We start from the raw sequence: 15,298 nt of genomic DNA on the forward strand, positions 1-15,298 counted from the left end.
ATTGGAAACGAAATAATATCCCATCAACCTTAAATTTAATAAATAAAATCTATGAAATTGCTGAAATGGATAAATTGACAATGGAAATTCGACAAAAAGACAATACAGATTTCTACCAGACGTGGAAAAGATGGTATAACTGGGTTGACCAAAAAACTTTAAATAATTACACTACAGTCAAATATGTTATTTACTAGCAATCTTGTTACTCTTTATTATTCCTTTACTACAAAACATTGGATATAAATGGGAAATATACATAGCCAAGACTCATGTAAATATATGAATATAGAAAACAATAGTGAAAGCTGTAACAAGGCCAACTTGCAAGTTGGCAAATATATCTTTGTCTTATCTTTCTTTTTCTGTACTGTATTTGTCTTGTCTTCTTTTTAGTGTAAATAATTAATAAAGACTATTTTTTTTAAAAAAAGAATAGAGTTGGAAGGGATCTTGAAGGTCTTGTAGTCCAACCTCCTGGTTGTGCAGGAAACCCTAACTTAGTGATGGCAAACCTTTTCAATGCATGGGGAAGGCAAAAACAGATTCCCCTACCCTCCGGAAGCCCTCTGGAGGCTGGAAATGGCCTGTTTCCCAACTTCTGGTAGGCCCACTAGGCTCATGTTTCACCCTCCCCAGCCTCCAAAGGCTTCCCTGGAACTGGGCGAGGGTAAAAACTCACTCCCCCATTGTCCCAAAGGCTCTCTGGAAGCCAAAAATTCCCTTCCAGAGCTTCTGTGCAAGCCAAAAATCAACTGGCCGCCACACACATGCATGTTGGAGCTGAGCTAGGCCAACGGCTCGCGTGCCAGCAGATATGGCTCCATGTGGCACCTGTGCCATAGGTTCACCATCACTGCCCTAACCATTTCAGACAAACGGTTATCCCAATAATTCTTCTTAAAAACTTGAGTGTTGGAACATTTACAGCTTCTGGAGGTATGTTGTCCCACTGATTAACTGTCCTTAGTTTTAGGTTAAAAGAACCTGTGACATTATTCTTTACTATTGCACAGCTTAGTGACAGCCACCCCAGTCCAAATTGCCGTCGTAACTCCAGGCTGTGAGTTGTAACTGTGTGATGTCCTTGAGCTTTAATTAAAAGTCCTCTTTGCCTGTCTTGCAGCTTGAAATGCCGGCGATGTGCAGTAGTTGGGAACGGTTACCGGTTGAGAAACAGCTCCATCGGCGACGCCATTAACAAATACGATATTGTGATCAGGTAATGAGAAGCGGAGGGGGGATGGGGTTTGTCTGGGTCATTTCCATGCATATCAGAATGGTGTGGTGGCCTAGAGGTGGCGCTCTCGCCTAAGGAGCCTGTGAGTTCAACCCTAGGCAGAGGCAGATATTTCTCTCTCTGGGCCCAATGAGACTTTATCTGCTGAATAAAACTCCGCATTGGCAACAGGAAGAGCATCCAGCCAGTAAAACGCCTCATGCCTTGACTACTGCAATATGCTCTACATGGGGCTACCCTTGGTCCAGAATGCAGCCGGGCGAGCTGTTGTGGGTGTGCCTAGGTACATAAGAACATAAGAAGGACCATGCTGAATCAGACCAAAGCCCATCGAGTCCAGCATTGTGTATCACACAGTGGCCCACCAATTGTACATGGGGATCTTGAGCAGAAAGAAGAGGCAACCCACCCACCCCCGGTTTCCCTTGACCCCCAACAAACAGTACCCAAGGGAATCCTGCCTGCCTCAACCAACATAGAGGGGACACTTGGACATCCATTTCAATCACCAATACACTTGGCATCCATGAATCTGTCTAATACAGGCTGACAGCTGTAAACAACCTCTTCCGGAAATGAATTCCATAAACCAATGACCCTCTGGGTGAAAAAAATATTTCCCTTTATTTATCCTCACTTTCTTACCTATGAGCTTTAGGGAGGGCCCCCTCGTCCTAGTATTGTGTGATAGGGAAAATAATTTTTCTCTATCCACCTTTCCTATCCCATGCATGATTTTATACACTTCGATCAAGTCACCCCTTAAACGCTGTTTTTCAAGGCTGAAGAGACCAAGGTGTTGCAACCTGGTTTCATAAGGGTGGTGCTCCATTTCCTTGATCCTTGACCATTTCCTTGAGGTACACCCACATCACACCAACACTCCTCAAGCTGCACTGGCTCCCAATTGGTCTCTGGACAAAATTCAAGCTGTTGGTTATCAACTTTAAAGTCCTACATGGCTTAGGGCCAGACTACGTAAGTTACGGGACCGTCTTCTGCCACATTCCTCCCAGCGACCAATTAGAGCCCACAGGAGCCACCTTCTCAGTGTGCTGTCGACTAGACAATGTCGGTTGGCGTGGCCATGTGGGAGGGCATTCACTGTGGTGGCTCCGGCTCTCTGGAACCAACTGCCCCTGGAGATCTGCACTGCCCCCATCCTCCTAGCCTTCCGGAACGCTGTGAAAACATGGCTTTGCCAGTAGGCTTGGGGCCAATTAGCTATGCCATCTAGCTCCAACCAAAAGGATATGAATAATCTATTGGGGGTGGGGGTTAATTGTTATATTCTTTTAAACTGTTGTACACCGCCCTGAGTTCAAAAGAAGTTGGGCAGCTTATAAATCAAATTAATTAAATTAAATGCTTCATTCAGTTGCCCATACTCCACCTGGCAAAGGATTATGGGGTCATTAAAAGAAGATGATTTCCATGTATATTAGAGTGGGCCAGAAATTTACTCATCAGGAAAAAAACCACAACCTGACCCTATTAGGCATTAAACTATTTGGTTTCCACGGCAGGATACCTGATGTTGGGATCGATGGATGGAAGGAAGGAAGGAAGGAAGGAAGGAAGGAAGGAAGGAAGGAAGGAAGGAAGGAAGATAGCAATAGCACTTAGACTTATATACCACTTCACAGTGCTTTACACCTCTCTCTAAGTGGTTTACAGAATCAGCACATTGGCCCCAATAATCTGGGTCCTCATTTGACCCACTTTGGAAAGAAGGCTGAGTTGACCTTGAGCCAGTCAGGATCAAACTGCTAACAGTGGGAAGAGGGAGGGAGGGAAGGAAGGAAGGAGGGAAGGAAGGAGGGAAGGAAGGAAGGAGGGAAGGAAGGGAAGGAAGGACGGACGGACGGACGGACAATAGCAATAGTGATTAGACTTATATACCTCTTCATGGTGCTTTTACAGCTCTCTCTAAGCAGTTTACAGAGTCAGCCTCTTGCCCTCAACAATCTGGGTCCGTGTAATGACTTCCATGTCATCATGTATCTCGTTCTCTCTTCCTCTCTCCAGGCTGAACAATGCGCCAGTCCACGGTTACGAGCGTGATGTGGGCACCAAAACCACCATGCGTCTTTTCTACCCCGAGTCAGCACACTTCAATCCTCAGACGGACAACAACCCGAACACGTTGCTGGTGTTAGTGGCATTCAAACCCATGGATTTTATGTGGATGGAGACAATTCTCCATGACAAGAAGAGAGTAAGTGGTTAGCCTTTCTTTGTTGTGTTTAATTGTGGGGAAGGATCCACTTGCCAAAGAAAACATACATACACTGATTCGGAAGCTTTGAACGTGGAACACCAGATTTCGGTCTTGCGTAACCAAGCTCATTTCGCTAGATATGGACGAGATCTATGTTCTTTATCCAATTTTCTTGTTCATCCATCAGAGTCAGAATAGAACTAGAAGAGACCTTGGAGGTCTTCTAAGTTCAGCCCCCTTCCAACCTCCTGTTCTGCCGGGCTCTCTGGTAGGAGCCTCCCGAAAATTCAAGGATACAAATTTCAGACACACACACGTTTGAAAATTCAAAACAATGTTCTTTATCCCAAAAGTCAAAATAAACTAAGCACTCTTTTTGTATTGCAAAGAGCACTCTTCCCAAAACAACCGGGTAGTCTGTACAATTTCCCTTAAGCAGTCATTAAGTACTTAGCCAGCAGCTGTGGAGAAACTTCACACCCCTTCTTCTTCCAACGAAGGGAGACACACACACACACTGCTCTGCGTTGGTTTCAAAGGCGTGAAAAAGCAACAAAGTCCAGCACACAAGATTCCTGACAAAACTGCAGCAGATATTCTTCCACAACGGCCAAACCCACATGCTGCTATTTATAGCCGCAGCCCTAATTTCTGGAGCCCCACCCAAACACAGGTGGCCTCCCTTATTTCCTGTAATATGTTCTTACTTGGTCTCTTCTACGCATAATTCTGCGCTTGCGTGGGTCCAAAATGTCATCATCTGAAGCTATAGAAGATAAGGAAGATTGACTGCCTTGGCTGTGTGCCAAGCCCTCTTCTGCCGAGTCACTCCCACCTTCTTCTTTGTCCGAGGAAACTAAACTCTGAACTGATTCTGTCGGCAATAACACAGGCCTGTGACATGTTGAAGTTTCCCCTGCATCCACCTCCCCATTCCCTGAGGCAGGAGCTGGGCCAGAGCCAACCACAACACCTCCAAAGAAGAGTGTTGTGCTATCAATACTGATTTGTTTGTGGCGTTGAACATGGGATGCCCAATTTTGGTCTCACATAACCAAGCTCCTTTGCTCGATGTGGACAAGATCTATTTTCTTTATCCAATTTCCTTGCTCATCCATCAGAATCAGAATAGAGCTGGAAGAGACCTTGGAGGTCTTCGAGTCCAGCCCCCTACTTAAACAGGAGACCCTATATCCATGGTGGTGAACCTGTGGCACGTGGAACCATATCTGCTAGCATGGAAGCCATTGCCCGAGCTGATCTCCAGCGTACAGGTGCATGCTGGATAGCTGATTTTTGGCTCACTCGGAGGCTGTGGGAGGGCATTTTCGGGCCTCCTGGAGCAGGGAAGGACAATCCCATCTGTCCGTCCATCACCCTGGGGGGGGGGAATTATTGACCCCCTCAGAGAGAGTCCGCATCTTGGGTGTCCTCCTCGATCCAGAGCTCACATTAGAGAAACATCTTTCAGCTGTGGCAAGGGGGGCGTTTGCCCAGGTTCACCTGGTGCACCAGTTGCGGCCCTATTTGGACCGGGGGTCACTGCTCACAGTCACTCATGCCCTCATCACCTCGAGGCTGGATTACTGTAACGCTCTCTACATGGGGCTACCTTTGAAAAGTGTTCGGAAACTTCAGATTGTGCAGAATGCAGCTGCGAGAGCAATCATGGGCTTTCCCAAAAATGCCCATGTAACACCAACACTCCGCAGTCTGCATTGGTTGCCGATTAATTTCCGGTCACAATTCAAAGTGTTGGTCATCACCTATAAAGCCCTTCATGGCATCGGACCAGAATATCTCCGGGACTGTCTTCTGCCGCACAAATCCCAGCAACCGGTTAGGTCCCACAGAGTGAGCCTTCTCCGGGTCCCGCCAACAAAACAATGTCGTTTGGCGGGGCCCAGAGGAAGAGCCTTCTCTGTGGCGGCCCCAGCCCTCTGGAACCAACTCCCCCCGGAGATTAGAATTGCCCCCACCCTCCTCGCCTTTCGTAAGCTCCTTAAAACCCACCTCTGCCGTCAGGCATGGGGGAAATGAGATATTCTTTCCCCCTAGGCCTTTACAATTTATGCATGGTATGTTTGTTTGTATGGATGTTTGGTTTTACAAATAAGGGTTTTTTAACTGTTTTAGTATTGGATTTACATGCTGCTTTGTACTACTGTTGTTAGCCGCCCCGAGTCTACGGAGAGGGGCGCCATACAAATCCAATAAATAATAATAATAATAATAATAATAATAATAATAATAATAATAATAATTTTTGTTTTCCCCATGCTCCAAGAAAGCCTCTGGAACCAGGAAAGGGGAAAAAACAGGCCACCGGATCCTGTGACATGGGCTGTTTCCAGCCTCTGGATGAGCAGGGTGGTCTTGGTGTTATGCACAGGGGGAAGTACAGTGCAGGGGGGCAGAATATGTGTGGGGGCATTGAATTATGGGTGTGGGTACACACCCACTTGCGCAATAGTGCATGCGCCCATGCTTTCAGCACCTAAGGAAAAAAAGGTTCACCATCACTGCCCTATACCATTTCGGACAAGTCACTCTCCAGTCTCTTCTTCAAACCCTCCAGCGATGAAGCACCCACAGCCTCTCGAACCAACTTCTGTTCCCACTGGTAATTGTCCTCACTGTTAGGACGTTCCTCCTCATTTCTCGGTTGCTTTTCTCCTTCTTTAGTTTCCATCCATTGTTAGAACGATTGACACAACATTGCCTCACTAACCCCTTGTGCGATTGGAGAAGGCAAAAAGAATAACCCCGGGGAACCTGAAGAAGAGCTGTCAAATAAAGATAATTGTCAAATAAAGGAAAGCTGAGTCCAAGGCAGAAAGGAAATTAGAAAATGCTTTCAGATAAGACCTACCCTGCTTTTCATCAAGATAGAGGTTATCCTCAATTGACAACTGGTTGCTTAGTGACCATTTGAAGTGACAAGATACCCTCCTGGAGCTACGTACAACTTGGTTGAGAAGTCCTGGCAGCTCCTCCCCCCTCCATGGTTACATGACTGATTGTCAAATGTGTATTGGCTGGCTCACATTTACAGCTTTTTGCAGTGTCCTGCATTTTGTGACACACACACACCCCAAATCCGTCCTTTTCTTCCAATTTTCAGCAAAATTGGCCCATAGCGAAACAGTGGCTTCACTTAATGACCACGACATTCACTTAACATGTGAATGAGAAAAGAGGTAAAACTAAACCAGTCATGATTTAGTTTTATAACAGTCACAGTGTATAACTGTGATGGACAGATGTCTAAAGAAAGACACACATCTGTAAAGAAAAGTAGGGGAGAGGTACTGTAGGTTGAAAGTTGCAAATCTTGTTTTTATAACCTTATCATAAAAGTCATTTTAGCTGGCGTGTTTTTGGTTTCCTGTTTGATTCATCTTGGAGGGTTAACACAACATCCCAAAACCAGTCAATATAATGTTCATTTTGTATATTTTGAACAATTTTAATGTCAAACGGAAAGAAATTGCAGAGAAACCAAACGGAAGATCAGATGTACAAATGAAACACCAAAACGCTTCCCCTAAAATTGGAGAAGTTCAGGAAATCAAGGGAGGTACTAATACCACTCTATAGCCTAGAATATTGCATCCAGTTTGGGTCACCACATTATTAAAAATATGTTGAGACTCTAGAAAGAGTGCAGAGAAGAGCAACCAGGGTGATTAGAACAGTGATTTTCAACCTCTTTTGAGCCACGACACATTTTTTACATTTACAAAACCCTGGGGCACATTGAGCGGGGTGGGGGGCTAAAAAAAGTTTGGACAAAAAAAATCTCTCTCTCTCTCTCTTCCTCCCTTTCACTCTATTTCTCTCTCCCTCTTTCTCTCCCTTCCTTCCTCTTTCTTTTTCTCTCTCCATCCCTCTTTCTTTCTCTTCCTTCCTCTCTTTTTTGCTCTTTCTCTCTCCCTCCCTACCTCTCTTTATGTCTTTCTCTCTCTCCTTCCCTCCCTCTCTTTCTCTTGCTCTCTCTCTCTTGCTTTCTTTCTCTTGTTCTCTTTCTCTCTCTCTTGCTTTCTTTCTCTCTCTCTCTTGTTCTCTTTCTCTCTCGCTCGCTCTTTCTCTCTTTTGCTTTCTTTCTCTCTCTCTCTTTCTCTTTCTTTCTCTCTCTCTTGCTTTCTTTCTCTCTCTGAGCTTCGCTGCACACCTGACCATGTCTCACGGCACACTAGTGTGCCGTGGCACACTGGTTGAAAAACACTGGATTAGAGGACTGGAGACTAAAGTATAAGATGAATTGTTACACGACCAGGGGAGACTAGATAGCAGGGTTCCAATATCTGAGGGGCTGCCACAGAGAGGAGGGGGTCAAGCTATTTTCCAAAGCACCTGAAGGCCAGACAAGGTATAATGGGTGGAAACTAATCAAGGAGAGATTCAACCTGGAAATAAGGAGAAACTTTCTGACAGTGAGAACAATCAACTAAAGGGACAGAAGTTGCTTTCAGAAGTTGCAGGAGCTTCATCCCTGCGGGCTTTCAAGTAGAGACTGGACTGCTGTCTGTTAGGAATGGTGTAGGTTCTCCTGCTTGGGCAGAGGGTTGGACTAGATGACCTACAAGGTCCCTTCCAACTCTGTTAATCTGTAGTCTAGTCCCCAATTTACAGGAGTTTGCTTAGTGACTGTTTGAAGTTACCACAGCACTGAAAAAAAGTGACTTAAGACCGTTTATCACTGCAGCATCCCCAGTGGTCATGTGATTTACATTTGGATGCTTGACAACTGACTCACCTTTATGACGATTGCTGGGGTCAGGCAATCCCCTTTTGCAACCTTCTGAAAAGCAAAGTCAACGGGGAAACGGAATTTACTTAACAACCGTGTTAAGAATTTAACAGCTGCAGTGATTCACTTAACAAATGTGGCAAGGAAAGTTGTAAAACGAAAGAAAACTCATTTAACAAATTAGCAACATATATTTTTGGACTCAATTGTGGTTGTAAGTTGAGGACTCCCTGCAGTCTTTTCCACGTTACTTTTTTTTTTCCTCTCTCTCTCTATTTAGCCAGGTCTTGTGCTTCAATGTTGCATTTGAAAATAAAGCGTGTGTGACTAATTTTTTTGTCTTTTCTGCTTTGTCTCCAGATTCGGAAGGGTTTCTGGAAACAGCCTCCCTTAATTTGGAATGCAGATCCCAAGCAAATACGAATTCTGAACCCATATTTTATGGAGGTTGCAGCTGCTAAAGTGCTTAAGCTTCCAATGAAACACTTGTGGAAGCTTAAAGAGGTAAGAGAGATAAGCATTTGTACGTGTGTGAATAGTAGAGAGAGAGAGAGAGAGAGAGAGAAAGAATTAGAGGTATGAGTATGCAACGAAGGGAGGGATTATATGAATATGTGATTTGAAGCCAGCAGTCTTTTTCTTGCTTTTGGATATTCTTAAAATTGGGATCCCGAAAATGCTTTTTCTCCAAAGTGCAACTTGACTTTTTTTTCATATGGACACTTAAATTGGAAATATCTCGAAGTTGTGGAAGTACAGATAACCTTTGATTTCTCACCATAATTGAGATCTGATTTACAGCCATAAATCATGGCAGTTGTAAATTGAGGCATCGTGTAATTCCAGTTTTCACCAAAACCAGCCCAATAACGTACCATGAATGCAGCATTTGCTTAACAGATGTTATGAAATAAGGTTGTAAAACCAGGTCGTTCACCTATTTTATATCACACATTCCCTCTAAACGAATTTCAGCTTTCATTCATCTTATTTGAAAAGAAAATCTTGGCTTTTGGGACACAGTAGTTTAGGGCAATTCTGGCAAACCTATGGCATAGGTGGTACGCGGAGCCATATCTGCTGACACACGAGCTGCTGCCCTAGCTCAGCTCCAATGTGCATGTGTGTGCCGTCCAGCTGATTTTTGGCTCACACAGAGGCTCTGGGAGGGTGTTTTTGGCCTCCAGAGAGCTTCCAGGGGGATGGGGGAGGGCGTTTTTACCCTCCCCCAGCTACAGATCCTGGGGAGGGCAAAACATGAACCTTCTGAGCTCACCAAAAGTTGGGAAACCGGCCATTTCTGGACTGCAGAGGGCTACAGGGGGTGGGAGAAGCTATTTTTGCCCTCCCCAGGCATATGGGTGTGGGCACTCATGCATGCACAATAGCGCACTGCCACGCACTTTCGGCACCCAAGGAACAAAAGGTTTGCCATCACTAGTTAAGGGTCTTCCCCAATGGGCTTGCAGCTTCTAGATTGCAAAGACTTTTATTCCCGATAGGTTTGCCAGGCTGTGGTTATTCCCCATTTATCACTTGCTTGAAAATCTTATGATTCCTCCCTCCTCCCACTTCTTAATGCATTTTTTCCCCCATTGTGATACCTGTCAAGATTCTGTAACTGAAAACAGATCCTGATAATCCATCTGTTCCTTTCATATTTTTTTTAAAACAAGTGATTCATTTTAAAGTTTTTCCTGAACCTATAGTTAAAAATGAGAAAATCTTTTTGAGAATAAAGTAGGCCATAAAAGTAAAACATTTCAAGGCCAAAGTGTTTCATGCCATGCTTAGTCGTTTTCCGCTATAAATAACAGAAGGAAAATGATATTAAGCTGAGCAAATAACTAATTTGGGTTAGGTTGCTGTGATCAGCTTTTCTTTATCCAAAAAGATTCAGGGAGATTAAAATCTTTGCTTAGCCACACGGTTTACTCGACAATCTTGCATTAGTCACCGTCTCATGCTACCTCCTAAAATTCATCTGAAAATAAAAAGGCAGATATTGTTATAAATATTGACCATTGCTCTTTTTTTTTTAAAAAAGGACTGCTTTATGTATGTTTCTAATAAAAATAAACAATTTTGCCCTGCCCTGGACACTTTAACTGGGGTTACTACCACAACTACTTTATCGCAGTAGTGTTATTCATATATTTGCAGACAAAATGCAAACTTTGGATCAAGATGGCATTTTTCTTTTATGAATCTTGAAGACCTAAGGCTCTACCTGAGCCTTATATGGGCCATGGCAGCGCAGTGGTTGGAGTGTAGTACTGCAGGCTACTTCTGCTGCCTGCCGGCTGCCTGCAATTTGGCAGTTCATATTTCACCAGGCTCAAGGTTGACTCAGTCTTCCATCCTCCTGAAGTGGGTTAAATAAGGACTCAGATTGTTGGGGACATTATGCTGACTCTATAAACCCCCTATAGGGGACTATAAAAGCAATGTGAAGCAGTATGTAAGTCTAAGTGCTATTTCTATTGCTATCTGTTGATAGAACCATGTGGAGCCAATACAGGTAGTCCACAACTTATGGCCATAATTGAACCCAAAACTTATGCTGCTATGCAAGACATTTCTTAAATGAGCTTTGGCCCATTTTACAACCTTTCTGGCTACAATAATTAAGTGAATCACTGCAGTTGTTAAGTTCGTAACATGGTGGTTAAGTGAATTGTCAGAAGGTCACAAAAGAGGATCACATGACCCTGGGAGACTGCAATCCTCATAAATATGAGTCAGTTGCCAATGTCTGAATTTGGATCATGCGACCACGGGGATGCTGCAACAGTTGTAAGTGCTGTTGTAACTTTGAACCGGTCACTAAATGAACTGTTGTAAGTCGATCATGTCTGTGGATCATTTCTTATAAGTCTTACATGAAGCCAGACTGCCATGCATGGAAGTCTCAATTATCACACCTCTTTTATTCTAGAAACCAACGACAGGATTAGTAGCTATCACCCTTGCCTTGCACTTTTGCGACGTGGTAGGTATTGCTGGCTTTGGATACCCCAGCTCAGACGACAAGAAGCAGAGTATTCACTACTACGAGCAAATCACGGTGAAATCTATGGCTGTGAGTGACGTCATCTCCTCTCTTCTAATGAAGTTAGGGAATTATTCATACCAAAACAGTTCAGGTCTCGTAGCTCTGTTTAAATAGATCAAGGAACTAATTAGGGTTATTTTGTCCACAAACATACTCCCCTTGGCTGTGATGACCAACATTGCGTCAATCCCAGTTTAAGAGAAAACTAGCGGCTTTAGAATCGGGTGAAATTCAACAGGTTCTGACAGGTTCTGGAGAACCCGTAGCGGAAATTTTAAGGCTGGCCCCAGAGTGGGGAGGGAATGGGGATTTTGCAGTATCCTTCCCCTGCCACGCCCACCAATTCACACCCACATAAATGGGAAATTTATATCTATATCTGTCTGTCTGTCTATCTATCTATCTATCTATCTATCTATCTATCTATCTATCTATCTATCTATCTATTTATCTATCTATATGTCACATGTTTTTTGCTGAATTTTAAAATTAATATAATTATATATATATATATATAATTAATTATATATAATTAATATAATATATATATAAATACGGAGCTGTGATGTTCCTTCAATACACCAGGTGATTCGACACAAAAATATGTAACCCTTCCCTGGTGCAGAGCTGAGGGGATTGGATACTGTAGCCTAGAGGATAATTCTCTGCCTTACAAGGCAAAGGATGCAGGTTCAAGTCCCAGTGGGTATGGCTAGTTGATGAGGCCAAAATAAGGCCGAAATAGATCTATCCTAGTCTCCCCTAATTTTCAAATTCAGCAAAAAAACATGTGACATATATACTTTTTTCACACACATATCAATGTATATACCATAGAATATATCAATAATATACACAATTATACTTTTTTATCAATCATTCTTAAATCAGCATCTTATTTTGTACCTATTTTATATTTCTGTTCATCAGTCTGTTATTCTTCTCTTTACACTCCCTTCCCCCTTTCTCCCCTTTATCTTCTTATTCTTTCTCTCCCCCATCTTACTTCCTTCCACTCCTTCTCTCCTCCCTTCCCCATTCTCCTTCTTTGCTTTTCCCTGAGTGATTATTATCCTAATCCATCTCTTGTTTAACAGACTGATAGCTTGTTCCCCTACACTTTAAACTGTTGGCGTCTCTTCTAAATTTGTAATTTTGATCATTTCCATACATGCAATTCTTTATTTCTTTTTTCCTCCTTCCCCTGGTAGGGGAAAAAAATTGAATTTCACCCGTTGAGAATGTGCCAATATTGTAAATCCATTTTTTTTTATAAAAACTCAACTCCACTGGGCTACCTTTTTTGACGTTTATTAACTATAGGTATATCTGAATGCCAGATTTAATTGAAGATGCTTTAGCATGAAACGTGGTGGTGGTGGTGGTGGCCAAATACCCCACCCAGCCTGCTGCTTCTACTAATAGATTTTTCTCTTATCGTTTGTTCCACAGACTTCAGGGCACAATGTCTCCCACGAGGCATTAGCAATAAAACAGATGCTTGAATTGGGACTCGTCAAGAACCTCACTTACTTCTGACGTAAGACGGACAGCCTTTATGTTCACATCGAGCTGGGCTTCGTGCCGGCAGGACAAAGCCCTTTGTGGCTGGCCCTTTCTAACCTATAGCCGTCCCTTCCATTCCAAGGCTGACTGGTGCAGACAGAGGCCTTGCACGTCCCTGCAAATGGGGATCAGGCTGGGTGGGAGTGTACGGCTTCTAAGCGTGTTGGCAGCTAGGGGTAGAGGCAGTCCCGTAGAGAATCTGGGTAACATTTGCTTCCTTATGGGACCCTGCCCTCTGCAGAATCTTCTTCCCTTGGGCGGTTGCAGCCTTTCCTTTGGCATCGAACCAAGAGGTTCCGGCGTTCACCCGAGGCGCCTTTGGAAGGTCAAAGCTAGATTGCTGTTGATGGGCCTCAAAGAAGATACCAACACAGTTTCCCACGGTGATAAAATGAAAGTGGTTTCATTCATCATGTCTCCCTTCCTCCGAAAACCAATAGATGGGTGATTGTTCATTATTTTATTTATCCTATTGGATGTTACCTAATGGGCAAGAGGCAACTGAATGAAGGATTATTAGTTTGTCTGCCACCCTGTTCCCCCATTTAGATGAAGATAAGACAAAGTATGTTGGTTCAAATCCCTGGGCCATTCCTCTGTTAAGGAAGCCCAGGAGGACACGATTAAGGATGGAAGAGGAGATAGTGAAGTTTATTCCTCTCCCATCTGATTGGTTGTTTTTAGAGACTATGATGGAAAGGAAAATACCCAACAGTGTTAGATAGCTGAGTCTTTGCACTGACCGAACTTAGCAGAGGCTTGACTTTTTTTAAACTGGGAACTTTTATTCTGCCGTTTTCAGCACCACTCCAGCTCAGCTTAAATAGAACAGCGAACAGACTTCTGAAAGCTCCTTTTATAGCGTGGCTGTCAGACAGCCAACCAATCACAATGCTTTAACTTCCCGCTCGGAAGGCGTCTTGCGCTTAGCCAAGGAGGCTGCAGCATCAGCCTTCCTGGCCCGTCATAAGTCGAGGACTTCTGCTGGGGTTGTAAGTTGAGGACTTAACAAACAGTATTTGCTGGTAGTTTTTATACCTAAAACAGTAGAGTTGAATGGATGTTTATTTTTTATTTTCTGGGCAAAGTGTGGGAAAGAAATCCTTCTGTGAAGGACTCACCCGTGCCCGAGTAGCGCATCTCTGATCTTAAATGTATGGAGTAGATTTCTTTCCTTCCCATCAAGTGGGGGTGACAACCTGGAATTGACCGACAATGCAAAAGAGCTATCCTGGCCAAAGCTAAGCAGGAAAGGAAAGGGGGCAAGAAACGTAAGAGGAGAATAAGAAGAAAAGAAGGTCATTCCGTACGGAGAAGGAAATGGGCAGAGCCGGAAGCCGCGCAGCACTTTTGCCTGTCTGTCCCATGCTTAGGAGGTTGTCATTCAGGGCAAAGGCCAATCTCAGGGCCCTAAAAGGGTTGTTTTGAAGTAAGTTGCCTTTTCATTAGAGGCAAGGGAGGACAAGGGGGTGGGTGGGTGTCCAGACATTTCATATGTGCCATCTGGTTAGCATTTGGGTACCGTATTCTCTTCTTCCCCTTTCATCTCCAACGTGGGGTCAAAGTGTATTTACAGCCGATACATTAAGTGCACTTGTCCGATTGAATATTGGAAACCTGGCAATCGTCTGTTTCTCCCTCAAGAGGGAACCGGCCACGTAAAAGGTACAAGACCAACGAGACCAACTCGCCGTAGACCACCTCCATGTACTTGTGCAACCAAACGTGCCTTAGCCACCTTTGCAAGTGCCCGGCTTTTGAGGGGCCTGCTGGCGGTGCAAAACTCCAGCATCCGATCCATTGCTAAGAAGGTGGATTGCTCCGAAGAACTGCCCGCGGACTTGAGAGCTGACCTAAATTTCCAGATTCCTCCTTGGAGATCAGGAGGAAGGAGGGATTGCTTATGAAATGGCGATTCTGGGGAAGGGGTTGAATCCCGGAAAGGGAGTGTGGAAGGAGTCTTTCCTGGCCAAGCGATACAGCAGTGTTAAGTAATTTAATAAATTTAATTTAAAACAACCCTTTATGAGTGTATTCATTTGTTACATTTATGTGATGATGATGTTCGTCCATCATGGTCAAAGAGGGCCTTGACATCTAAATGGGTTGCGGGCTGTACTCGATGTGTCCGCAGATGTTCGTCCATCGTGGTCAAAGAGGACCTTGACATCTAAACGGGTTGTGGGCTGTACTCGATGTGTCCACAGATGTTCGTCCATCGTGGTCAAAGAGGACCTTGACATCTAAACGGGTTGTGGGCTGTACTTGATGTGTCCGCAGATGTTCGTCCATTGTGGTCAAAGAAGACCTTGACATCTAAACAGGTTGCGGGCTGTACTCGATGTGTTCGCAGATGTTCGTCCATCGTGGTCAAAGAGGACCTTGACATCTAAATGGGTTGCAGGCTGTACTCGATGTGTCCGCAGTTGGCTGATAAGGCCTATACGGACCCGAAATATTCTG

The 15,298-nt window shown here is 44.1% G+C and overlaps 1 protein-coding gene across 8 annotated transcripts in view; it reads left to right on the forward strand.

Annotated features, from left to right (window-relative positions):
- ST3GAL4 (ST3 beta-galactoside alpha-2,3-sialyltransferase 4) overlaps positions 1-14,854 on the forward strand; it is a 236,268-nt gene extending 221,414 nt beyond the window's left edge. For all 8 annotated transcript variants that reach the window (XM_070765425.1, XM_070765432.1, XM_070765428.1 and 5 more), the window contains 5 exons: positions 1,127-1,222; positions 3,269-3,458; positions 8,575-8,718; positions 11,153-11,296; positions 12,722-14,854. In XM_070765425.1, the coding sequence (XP_070621526.1) occupies positions 1,127-1,222; positions 3,269-3,458; positions 8,575-8,718; positions 11,153-11,296; positions 12,722-12,808 (661 nt within the window). In that variant the 3' untranslated portion in view covers positions 12,809-14,854. The remainder of the gene's footprint in view (positions 1-1,126; positions 1,223-3,268; positions 3,459-8,574; positions 8,719-11,152; positions 11,297-12,721) is intronic.
- The last annotated feature ends 444 nt before the right edge of the window (positions 14,855-15,298 follow it).

This window comes from Erythrolamprus reginae, chromosome 12 (genome assembly GCF_031021105.1).
Source record: "Erythrolamprus reginae isolate rEryReg1 chromosome 12, rEryReg1.hap1, whole genome shotgun sequence".
In the NCBI taxonomy this organism is placed as follows: domain Eukaryota; kingdom Metazoa; phylum Chordata; class Lepidosauria; order Squamata; family Dipsadidae; genus Erythrolamprus; species Erythrolamprus reginae.